The sequence below is a fragment of the Leptonychotes weddellii genome, chromosome 1 (genome assembly GCF_054177405.1).
Source record: "Leptonychotes weddellii isolate Sample4059 chromosome 1, ASM5417740v2, whole genome shotgun sequence".
In the NCBI taxonomy this organism is placed as follows: domain Eukaryota; kingdom Metazoa; phylum Chordata; class Mammalia; order Carnivora; family Phocidae; genus Leptonychotes; species Leptonychotes weddellii.
Window position 1 is genome coordinate 21,377,330 of NC_138369.1, and position 12,733 is coordinate 21,390,062.

Genomic DNA, 12,733 nt, shown 5'->3' on the forward strand with positions numbered 1-12,733 from the left:
GCTTTATCTATAGATTGAGATCATTTATGTTTTTGAATTTAGTCATTGGCAAGAAAAGTCTGTTATTGAAATTTCTTCTACTCTTCTCTTTGGCTTATAAAACTATTTTTCTTTCTCATAGTTTGTATTCAGTTTCAAAAAGAGAAAACTAAATGCAATGTCTCTGGTTTTCTTCTGTGTTTAGACAATCTCGGCCACTGACAGCTCGAACTAGCAGCTCGGGATCCTTAGGATCTGAGTCCACAAATTTGGCTGCCCTTTCTCTAGATTCTCTCGTTGCTCCAGATACTCCAATACAGTTTGACATCATTTCTCCCGTGTGTGAAGATCAGCCTGGCCAGGCAAAAGCCTTTGGCCAGGGAGGCAGGTGGGCAATGGCATCACAGGGATATTGTTCTGTGGTCTGTAAGGCTTATGATTCCATTTTTTGCATTTGAGAGTCCTCTCTCACATATGTGTATCAATTATGTTGTACTTTCTTTAATTACCTAATTTCAATAGTCGGGAAAGAATCATGCAGGTTTTTCTCTTTGTTTTCTGCCTCAGTTAAACAAGTGAAGATAATTTAGTTCTAAAAATATTTAATTTTGAATTGCTTATCAGATCTACTTCTGGTATTTGCTCTTAAAATTGCAGAAGAAAGTTGATAGTCCTATCTTTAGGTCATGACAATATTTTAGAAATTGAGAGTAATACATGTGTTGTAGGTTTGTAAGAAAAATACCATCTTGGGGCGCCTGGGTGGCTCAGCTGTTAAGCGTCCACCTTTAGCTCAGGTCATGATCCCAGGGTCCTGGGATCCAGCCCCGCATCAGGCTCCCTGCTCAGCAGGAAGCCTGCTTCTCCCTCTCACACTCCCTTTGCTTGTGTTCCCTCTCTCGCTGTCTCTCTCTCTGTCAAATAAATTAAATAAATAAAATCTTTAAAAAAAAAAAATCATCTTGGGTCAGAATAAGAAATCTCCAGGAAGGTACTAAAACATTATCATGCTATGAGTTATTAATAAATCATCTTTTGGTTATATACGATAAATGTGAAAGCTGTTAGAATTTTTCTTTGGCTCTGGGATGAAGGAAAATGTCATGGCAAATCATTTATTTAAGTAGGTTGGACGCCTAATAAATTGATACTAATCTGGATATACATGGTTGTGACCAAGAAAAAATAATTTGTATTTGATCACAGAAATATACTTAGCATTTGATATAGTAGTTCAGACATGAATTAGAGAGATCGATTTCATGTTATCTTAATGCCAACATTATTTTAAAACCATTTAGCTCTCTTTTAGCCTACAAAACCTATTTTGAATTGTATTTTTTTTCCTTCGTTGTGGGTATGCCAAGAGCCAACTCACACTGAAGAGGGAGGTAGCTCCCATCACTAATTAGCTTTTCTTCTTGCATTCTGTTACATATGCCTTGAGAAATACAGGTTTAAAACTAGAAAATGTTCAAATTAGCATAATTAACTTGCGATATGTACTTGGAGGACCTAAAAAGAGGTTTTTGCAGTCCTGGGAAATCCCTGGCATTTTTCTCAAGTAGCTAAAGTTGAAGCTAAATCAGCTGTTCTGTCCCTCTTTATTTAAATTCAAGGACTTTTGCAACGTGGTTTATAGGATGTTGGGGGTTGTGTGTGTGTATATGTATGTATGTCTACATTTCAGTTCATCCACCTTTTCTAGAATGCAGCAGCATTGAGTTCAGCCTACTAAGTGTGAAGGCAAGGGCCTTCATCAGAGTAAGGTGGTCATCAGTAGTGTTCCTTAACAGGATGGGGCATTTTAGAGCTTTTTAAAAACGTATGTACAAGTTTTCATGATGCTTAGTTTTTAACTCCAGTTTCAATGACTGAGATTTCTTCCATATGGTTCATAGTAACTGACCATTGGTTCCTAACTTTTTAAAAACTTTTCAGGCGCACAAATCCATTTGGAGAATCTGGAGGAGGTACAAAATCTGAAACTGAAGGTAAAACAGATGTGCAGTATTCTTAAATTTTAAAAATTCTCAGTAAACTGTGTGAAGAATTTGTTTATATTTATTCTGATGTATGTTGTTTATATTTATTCTGATTTGTTGTTTATATTCTGATGTATGTATTCTGATTATGTTTACATCTGATGATGTAAACAACAAATGTTGTTTATATTTATTCTGATGTTTATATTTATTCTGATGCATACATCAGAATAAATATAAGCTTCAAACTGTGAAGCTTTACTTCACAGTTTTCTTTTTGCTCATAGTACTCAAAGCAGCAGAACTTAATTAGGCTTAAAGATTTCATTAAAATTATAGAATATCATACTTTGGATGATATTCTCAATGCAAATTCTCAATGCAGAAGATATCCTTTAAGCTTTTCCTAGGAGCTGATGTTTTCTTCTGGTACGGGAGTATTAACTTTTTTTTCTTTTTTCAGTAACTATTTATTTTGATAAATTTCAAACTTAAAAGCTATAAGAATAGTACAAGGAATTTTTTTTTTTTACTCAGAACCATCAGTTGTTGAAGCCTAACCTTTTGCTATTTGAATTAGAGACCTTAATTTCCCTATAACTTGAACACTGTAGTTAGGAGTAATTTCTAAATACTTCTACTAGGTTGAATTTTTCACTAGAAAATCTAAAAGGTGACAGTGTATTTTATTCTTAAGGAAGGGAAGTGTGGGATTTAAAGATATGTAATGTACCTTGTTCTTTTGTAGATTCTATTCTTCATCAGTTATTTATTGTCCGATTCCTTGGTTCTATGGAGGTGAAATCAGATGACAATCCAGATGTTGTTTATGAAACAATGCGGCAAATCTTAGCTGCCCGGGCCATCCATAACATCTTTCGTATGACAGAATCACATTTATTGGTCACTTGTGATTGTTTAAAGTGAGTAATGACCTCCCCCTTAAAAAACTGTAGGAAAAAATGTTTAATTTCAGCCTAATTAAAATTTGTTTTCCAACTTTTTAATTATAGGTTAATTGATCCACAGACACAAGTTACACGGCTCACAGTGAGTTCTATGTGTTTAAAGCTTTATTGGAAGTCTCTTTGTGCATGTACATGTCTATATCGTTAAAATAATTCTGATCATATGTATTGAAATATGGTATTAATTATGATTGGCTAAGTTATAATCCCCTCTCCCCCCAAAATTTATAATTGAACATTCCATATACTTAAAGAATCAGTGCAATCTGGTATGATACTTAGTTTTTTAGTATATGATATATGCTGCTTGGTTAAGGGATAAACACTAATAGTCGGAATTAAAAGGTGAACATGATTGAGTTTATTTTATAATTATCTGCGTTGAAATAGCTGGAAGTACATGCTCTTAATCATTTAACAGTATGGACCATATTTGTTAATGAATTTGATTTTGTAAAATGTGTAAATGACTAATAAATTCAGTATTCAACAATGTCTTATCCTGCCTGGTAATCGAAGCCAAATACGACATTTTTGTTCTTGGATTGCCATTCTGTTAAGAAAATTGGCTTTAATGTTCTGTTTATAATATTTTTATAACTTAGTACTTGAATTTGTCATGTAGAAGAGTGCACTTGTGTTTGAAAAATCTCATGTTTGCTTCTGATATTTTCTGTGGCAGTTTCCATTACCCAGTGTAGTTTTGTACGCTACACATCAGGAAAATAAGAGGCTTTTTGGATTTGTTCTTCGGACATCAGGAGGGAGAAGTGAAAGTAATCTGTCATCAGTCTGCTATATATTTGAATCGAACAATGAGGGGGAAAAGGTACATGACTTTTCAAAACGTGTTTCTGTTACAAAATATATATCATAGTTGAAGTTCTTAGTAAGATTTCTGGAAAAAAACAAATTTGGCTTAATCCAACAAAGTTGTTTGACCAAAGCCTGTTGGCTCTGAAGATAGCTGAGCTGGTGGGTGGCTTGGGCCTTCTGACTACAGACCGTGTCTTCCCTGGCCATTGGTAACTGCTGCAATCTTCTGGCCTCATTAACTTACTCTGGGAATGCAGTATATTCCCATAATCAGCCTTTTTCAGCTCTTTGCAGCTTAGAGCAGCATCAGCATCTCCTTGCTTCATTCTTTACAGATCTTACCCTTTCAGTAAGGAATTTGAGAATGTGACAGAGGTGAGACCCAGCAGCAGAAACTCAGAGACTCTGAAGAAAATACACAGATGCTTCATTTGGGGGCTGGAACATTCTTTTTTTTTTTTTTAAAGAGAGAGCATGAGCAGGGGGGAGGGGTAGGGGGAGAGGGAGAGAATCTTAAGCATTCTCTGCACTGAGCGAAGAGCCCAACATGGGGCTTGATTTCACGACCCTGAGATCATGACCTGAGCTGAAATCAAGAGTCAGACACTTAACCAAATGAACCAGGTGCCCTGGGGCTGGAACATTCTTAAATCAGCTTTTGTTTGAAGCAGTATATTATAATGAGTTATCAATCTAGTTACATCAGCCATTTAGATACTTGAAATTATTACTTCGATGTGAGAACTGCCTGAGTTTTTCCTTTTCCCCTTTTAGATTTGCGATTCTGTTGGTCTGGCAAAACAGATAGCTTTGCATGCAGAACTGGTAAGAATCCAAAATACTTAATTATCCAAGAATGTTATTTTTTATTTTTTTTAAGATTTATTTAGTTAGAGTGCATAGGCAGGGAGAGGGCCAGAGGGCCTGGGAGAGAGAGAATCTCGAGCAGACTATTCGATGAGCGCAGAGTCCTATGCAGGGCTTGATCTCATGACCCTAAGATCATGACCAGAACCAAAATCAACAGTTGGATGCTTAACCGACTGAGCCACCCAAGTGCCCCTCCAAGAATGTGACCTAACGTAATATAAGATCTTTCATATTAGCAAGGAAATAAAATGATTTTGCTGTGCAAGGTTATCAGTGGATACTATTGCTGATACAACATTTAGAATTTGGATAAGTGACTATGAATGTAAATTTTTAGTGTGTTTTCTTTAAATATAAAAAATGTGAAAAGGTTACAAAGATAATATTAATTGAAAAGTCTAAAATTTAAAATTATTTCATATTCATTAGTTGTATTCATCTGTTTTTCAGGATCGTCGGGCGTCAGAAAAACAAAAAGAAATAGAGAGGGTAAAAGAGAAGCAACAGAAAGAACTCAGCAAACAAAAACAAATTGAAAAGGTATGTAGTCCTAGTATCTAGATCTTCTCTGATGTAAGTTTATGAGATTTCCTTAATATAGGACTGTGATTTTCAGATTTGAATCTCCAAGTGAAAGTCTGTTTCTGCTTCCTCAGCCACTTTATAACCAGATGGTTCATAGCACAGCAGAAAAGGAAGACATCGTCTTCTGAGAGGATGTTTACATTATAGTTACTGACATGTAGTTGACTTGCCATTTAGCAAACATACCAGAACTTTTATATTTCCATATTCCAGTGAAGGTTGTTTCTATCAAAGCAGGTCTTTTGAGAGGCCGCGTGTGTGTGTGTGTGTGTGTGTGTGTGTGTGTGTGTGTGTGTGTGTAGACTTAACTGCCATTGCTGACCTCTTTATTGGTCTCCAGGAATGTATATATATTTATATAAATACTTAATGCTACCAGGAGTGTCAAATCATTGTCCATCCAACAGGATAATTTTAAGTTAGGCAAGTTTCAGAGCAAAATCTGGAGAATGCATTAGATAGTGAGGCGTGAGATTGGAAGACCCAGTTATGGGTTGTGGCATTGGCAGTAGCAGTGGAAGAGAAGAGACGTTTGTGGGATACTTAATGAGTACAGATCAGCAGGAATTGGGAATGGATTGGACTTACGGACAAAGGAGAGGGATGTGATGCAGATGACAGTGAAGTTGAAGCTTCCTTGCTAGGTTAAGCTGAGGGAGGGCAACAACTAATTTAGCAAGATAAGTTGGACAGAGGGGGAAGGGTGGGGATGTGGAGTGATCCATTATGAGTCTTTTATGTGGTAGACTGTGAGAGAGAACAATGGTCTGAATGTTGTGGTTGGCCATAAAAATGGAGAAGAGGGCAGGGCGCCTGGGTGGCTCAGCCGGTTAAGCGGCTGCCTTCGGCTCAGGTCATGATCCCGGGGTCCTGGGATCGAGCCCCACATCGGGCTCCCTGCTCAGCGGGGAGCCAGCTTCTCCCTCTCCCTCTGCCTGTCTCTCTGCCTACTTGTTCTCTCTCTCTCTCTCTGTCAGATAAATAAAATCTTAAAAAAAAAAAAAAAAAATGGAGAAGAAGGCAATGTTGGCTTTTACAGGATTTCTAAAATGGTGCCAAAATTCACTTTGGTGTCACACTGGTTGTATGTAGCCTTTGTTTTCAGTAAGTTGCCAGAATTATGCATAAATGTTTATGACAGAAGGATTGAAGTGGCTCTCAAGTATGTATTTTAAATGCATAGTTTTGCATTTGATTGCAAACAATAAAACTTAGTTTCTTTTCTGTCTTTTCTACTAGGACTTAGAAGAACAAAGTCGGTTGATAGCTGCTTCCAGTAGACCAAACCAAGCCAGTAGTGAGGGGCAGTTTGTTGTCCTTAGCAGTAGCCAGTCAGAAGAGAGTGATTTGGGAGAAGAAGGAAAGAAAAGAGAGTCAGAAGCATGAACTTATCCTTGCTTTTTGGTTGGTATTCCCCCTTGGAATTTATTGACAGTTTCTGTGGTGAAATGGCACAAGGTAACAACTATGTTGAAATATCAAGGAGACTAAAGTTTATATTTGCTTGTTTGTTTTAACTTCATTTTTTAAAATAAGATTATCTTGGTCACTTAGGTTTGCATTGATTTTTTTTCCTTAAAAATAATATACTATGCAGTAACATCAAATTCCACGTGTCAAAGAGAAACCTGTTCATCTCCTTGAAGTAGATTGCTGAGGAATTACACTTGCTCAAGCCTTTTTTCCTTCAAATTGTGAACTTATCTTGCATTGTAATTGGCTCTGACCATAAGAAACCTTTTATTCTTCAGCTTCAGATATTCATGGATATGCTCCCTCTTCTCATTAGGAACATTTTTGCTGGCAGTGAGGAAGCTTTCAACTGAATCAGTTCAAAACCCTTTATACAGAGAATTCTACAAATTTGCAAATATTTTAATTATTAAATGTGCAATAGAACTTTTATATAAAATAATTAGAAAAAAGATTTTAGACTTAAGGTTTCAAATTGTGGCAGGTGGTACTGTGATTTCAGGGCACTTTCTTGGATTGCTCACATTTCTCTGATGTGAGCAATTTCTTCTTTCCCGCCTGATGCCAGTGGGAAAGAAGCTTAAGTGTCTTCAGTTCAAGATTGATACAGCCCATGGCATTTAATTATCACATTCTTAGTTCTCAGGTTGGGACTTGAATTATTGCTGCAGAGCAGTAATGATTAAAATAAGATTTTGGAATTTATTAAAAGGGATTTTTTTTGTTCAAGTACATTTTAGATTAGGACTTAACATGTAAAGATATTGTTACAGGATAACACATCGTATTTTCTGCATTGCGTGAAATAATTTTTATTGAAAATCAAGTGACATTTCAAAAGAAATTCTATAACAGTTGTTTCCTGCTTAAAGTAAAAATGCCCAGAGTTTAGTTTAGAAAATGTAATCTTTTAAATTTCAGACTGATATGCACAGTATTTTCATAATTCCATGTTTTGATAAAATACTGATCACCACTTTATATCCACAAAGGCAAATAACTAATATATGAGAATAGAATAATTTGCACTAATTATTGTAAATACTTGTACTCTCAAATGAGTAAAAGGTCTAATTCCATGAAAGATTGAAAGGAAATTGAATGTTTGGTTTAAGAGTGACCAAGGAAGGATTTTAGTTTGGTGCCAAGGTTAAAATGACATTTCCCTACTGCCATGTCAAAACTTGATTTTTTTTTTTAACATTGCTGATAGAAATTATGTTTCCTTTGTTTCACATGTGAAACTATATAGAAACAAGTTAAATATATTGAATAAAATACATAGTCATACATCTAAAATTTTCAAGAGATTAGCCACTCCATGACTAATTATATAAGGGAAAAGCCCTTTGTTCTTTGATACAGTCTTGTCTTAGTTCTGAATTAGAGACGGCATCTATTTTAGCTCTCACAGTACAGTGTGGCTGTTTCACACTGTGTGCACACTGCTTTCTGTGGAAGGGGATAATTACATATAGGATCAGGATATTCTTTGTATCCATGTGCCAAATGGGAGTAATGATTACTTGATAATCATTATTTTGAAGCCTTATATTCACAAAACATACAGTAACAAAATAGACCTTTATGGAATACTTTTTGAAGAAAGTTGACTTTGTGCTTACTTTGGGAATGCTTTCACAATAGTTGGTGTATCATTCCTTTGGTAGAAGTTGAAATTTCTGTGGTCAGCCCTTGATTAGTCACGGTAGGTCCTGCTTTTAAGATCTTTTTGAGAATTAGTCAGCCCTCTGTTTCATAAAGTCTTTTGTTTATGCTATTAAGTTGTCACCTCCCTTAGTTCAGATGAAACTTGTCACCCTACAATGAAGGCGGTCAGCTTTAGGAGGCAGTTTTACTAGGCCGGTGCTGTGCCTGGTAATGAGGTGCTGCCCTTTGTTAGTTCGCTGGGTCAAAGTGAAGGCTAGAGCCAAAGGCACTGGCAGACTTCAGGGTGCTGGACAGACCTGTAGTTCCTTTCAAGTCCTGTTTTGATAGGACTTTCTACAATAACACATCCATTTCCACAGATCAGACCAAAGAGCCTTCCAACACCAAATAGAAATCGTGTGTGGGATTAACAGTTTTAGATATTTCAACTTTTGGTCCATTGCTATAGGACTATACGAACTTTGCATACTGCAGATATTTAGGCATCAACTTTAAAAAACTTGCCTTTTTGTTTGAAGAAGGCTGCCCGTGGGTTTCTGTATAATGTTAAAGCTGATCTTGGTTTGTTACCCTTTGAAATCCCTTCTGGCTCTTGAGTGCTTTGATGGTAATTGAATTAGAATTTGGGATAGTTTTCTCCAATTCAAACTTACACTTGATGGTTTTAGAAATTAACAAAATTGATTCTTTAAAAGAAAAGAAAGTCTACCTAATTCAGCTATGCACTCTGCTACCTATAAAAACAGTACTTTTGTAACGATGGTAATGAAGTCGATAGGAAACTAATTATACTGCTTCTCCCTTTAAAAATTTTAAAACTGTTAACAAAGGACTGAACAGAGCCCCCAAAGCCAGTCTAGTTTTTGTCATTTCTACAATGATTAGTTTGTGTTTAACTTCAAAAGAATTCTCAGGCCCTAGGGGTGGTAAAATTATTACTTTTATGCTTGGGAAAAGGGTATTAGGGTATGCATAACATTCTACGTAACATACAGTCTTGTAAAGGCATCTGAGTTAATTTTGAGTTATGTGTAGGAACTACAAATATTTAAGATTTGAATCTTACTATAAATGCTGACAGACCCTAAGATCCCGTGTATTGCAAAACCTGCTACCTGAATTAATAAAATGAAAATACTAACATTGGTTTTGACAACAACCTCCTAGCATTCAAATTGTACTTTAAATATTCAAACACACTGATTGTAGCAAGCAAGCCTTTCATTTTATTTTAAGCAACTTTGGCTTACTCTTCTTTCATGAATTTTGTTCTTCTGCATTAATAACACCTAAAGATTTGAAACTGGAACTATATACTACACTTTTTAGCTAGTCTCTTGTGGCTGTACTCATGTAATTTACTTCAGCTAATATGAGAACTGGGATTAAGTTATAACTAATGTGCAAAACCGCTTTGTATATTTGGTGATTTTGTAATGCTAGCGAATTGGTTCTTATCTCACTGATACTATTAATCATGCATATATACAATTAAAAATCATGCTACATTTCCCTTTAGAATTGAAGAGCTCAACTTTATGTAATGGTGTATACATGTGGGGTGGAGAGCTTATTTTTTTCATTTTGTCAAAGTAGGTATTCTCTGACAAGGCTTCAGGATATATGCTTTTAGGAGATTTTTAATGTATAATAAAGTCCATGATTTTTGTATAGTCTTTTTTGTATGAAGTATTTGATATATACTCCGAATTTTATTTCTTCAAGTAATTCCAGATGATGCTTGTGAAACATATGGACTTTTTCTTATGTTATGACACTTATAATTACACATCTAGCCCCACTGCAATTCCGTAACAGCTAAAATGAAAAAAAAAAGTCACTTAACTGAGAATACAAATTCATCACTAGTGACTTTTTTTTCTTTTAGAAAAACAGACTTCTCAATAATTACCCTAGACATGTTACAGACAATATATACTTGCTATGGTTGGCCCTATTCAAAGAAATAATACATATGTTTAAAGGGGCAGGTTATTGTGTACACCAGCTTAAGTGGGCTTGGCCTGTAATTTTAATACCAATACATATTTGTCCCATGTGCTCTTTATACTTTCCTATAACACCAAGTTCTTTTCTTCTGGGAGTTCCTGTTCTAATTTGTTTTTATAAAATATATATACTTCTAAAAAGTCCAGGGTGGATGAAACTATAGAATTATGTAATTTATCTAAGTGCATGTATATCCTAAATATATTTGTATATTGACATACCTATAATCCACTACTCACTTATAAATGGACACCACAATTTGACTAAAAAAATAAAAATTATTCATGCCAGCAAATTTTGCAAGTTTTTAATGTGAAAATTATAAGTAATTTTACATCTGTGCTTACTGAATTAGTCTGTATAGCCATGAATCCCCACATCACAAAGAAATCCTGTAACTTCAGTTTCCCTAAGATGGACTATATTATGCTAAAAAAGTATACTAACATTAAACATAAACAACAAGGCTATGTTGACTGGGTCTGTGGTGAAAATGGACCTCCATCATCCTACCTACCACTGTGTTCTTAGTGATGTGCCATCTAAATGCTACACAGGGGTGGCTGAATATATGTCTCCTCAGTTTCTTTCCTCATTTTTTCACATATAGAAACCTGTGCTTACCTGCAGGATAGAACATATAGAAATAAAAATTTAGCCAACATTCTGTAACTGGTATCACAGTTCTAAGAGGGACGTTTATAGCAATACAGGCCTGCCTCAAGAAGCAAGAAAAATCTCAAAAAACGTAACCTTACATCTAAAGGAACTAGATAAAGAACAAACAAAACCCCAAACCAGCAGAAGGAGGGAAATAATAAAGATTAGAGCAGAAATAAGTGATGTAGAAACAAAAAATAGAACAGATCAATGAAACCAGGAGCTGGTTCATTGAAGTCAACAAAATTGATAAACCTCTAGCCAGACTCAATAAAAAAAAGGTCCAAATAAAATAAAGAGAAGTAACATCACAGAAATATAATTGTAAGAGATTATATGCTGACAAATTGGACAACCTAGAATAGATAAATTTTTAGAAGCATAGCCTACCAAAACTGAAACAGGAAGAAATAGAAAATTTGAACAGACCAATTACCAATAAAGAAGATGAATCAGTAATAAACTCCCAATAAACAAAAGCCCAGGACTAGATGGCTTCGGAGGTAATTCTACCAAACTTTTACAGAATTAATACCTACTCTTCTCAAACAAGTCCAAAAAATAGAAGAGGAGGGAAAACTTCCAAATTCATTCTATGAGGCCAGTATCACCCTGATACCAAAATCAGATAAAGACACCATCAAAAAAGTGAAAAACAGGCCAATATCTCTGATGAACGTAGATGCAGAAATCAACAAAATACTAGCAAACTATCCAACAATACATTAAAAAAAATCATTCACCACAATCAAGTGGGATTTATTCCCAGGATGCAAGGGTGGTTTGATATTCACAAATCAATCAACATCATACATCACATCAATAAGAGAAAGGATAAAAACGATTTCATCTTAATAGATGCAGATGTTGACAAAGTACATCTATTCATGATAAAAAACCCTCAACAAAGTAGGTCTAGAGGGAACATACCCCAACATAATAAAGGCCATATATAAAAAACCCACAGTGAACTCAATGGAGAAAAACCAAAAGCTTTTCCCCTAAGATCAGGAACAAGACAAAGATGTCCACTCTCCCCACTTTTATTCAACATAGTACTGGAAGTCCTAGCCACAGTGGTTAGACAACAGAAAGAAAAGGCATCCAAATTGGTAAGGAAGAAGTAAAACTTTCACTACATGCAGATGACATGATACTGTATATAGAAAGCCCTAAAGATTCCACCAAAAAACTGCTAGAACTGATAAACGAGCTCAGTAAAGTTGCAGGATACAAAATCAATGTACGGAAATTTGTTGCATTCCTCTACACTAATAATGAAGCAACAGAAAGTGACTTTAAAAGAAAGAGAGGCAAACCAAGAAACAGACTCTTAACTATAGACAATAATCTGATGGATACCAGAGGGGAGGTGGGTAGGGAGATGGGTTAAATAGGTGATGGGGATCAAGGAGTGCACTTGTCCTGGTGAGCACCAGGTGATGTATGGAAGTGTTGAATCACTATACTGTACACCTGGAACTAATATTACACTATGTTAACTAAGTGGAATTAAAAAAAAAAAAAACTTAAAAAAAAGCCCTCCCATTTACAGTTGCACCAAAAATAACAAAATATCTAGGAATAAACTTAACCAAAGAGGCGAAAGACCTGTCCTCTGAAAACTATAAAACAGGAAATTGAAGATGACACAAAGAAATGGAAAGACATTCCAGGCTCATGGATTGGAAGAACAAATATTGTTAAAAAGTCTAT

General features: G+C 35.4%; 1 protein-coding gene across 1 annotated transcript in view; it reads left to right on the top strand.

Moving 5' to 3' along the window:
• APPL1 (adaptor protein, phosphotyrosine interacting with PH domain and leucine zipper 1) overlaps window positions 1-10,652 on the top strand; it is a 38,836-nt gene extending 28,184 nt beyond the window's left edge. The window contains exons 15-22 of the mRNA XM_081819776.1: window positions 185-367; window positions 1,921-1,973; window positions 2,713-2,887; window positions 2,978-3,014; window positions 3,615-3,761; window positions 4,523-4,573; window positions 5,069-5,158; window positions 6,443-10,652. Coding sequence (XP_081675902.1) covers window positions 185-367; window positions 1,921-1,973; window positions 2,713-2,887; window positions 2,978-3,014; window positions 3,615-3,761; window positions 4,523-4,573; window positions 5,069-5,158; window positions 6,443-6,589 — 883 coding nt within the window. The 3' untranslated portion in view covers window positions 6,590-10,652. The remainder of the gene's footprint in view (window positions 1-184; window positions 368-1,920; window positions 1,974-2,712; window positions 2,888-2,977; window positions 3,015-3,614; window positions 3,762-4,522; window positions 4,574-5,068; window positions 5,159-6,442) is intronic.
• The last annotated feature ends 2,081 nt before the right edge of the window (window positions 10,653-12,733 follow it).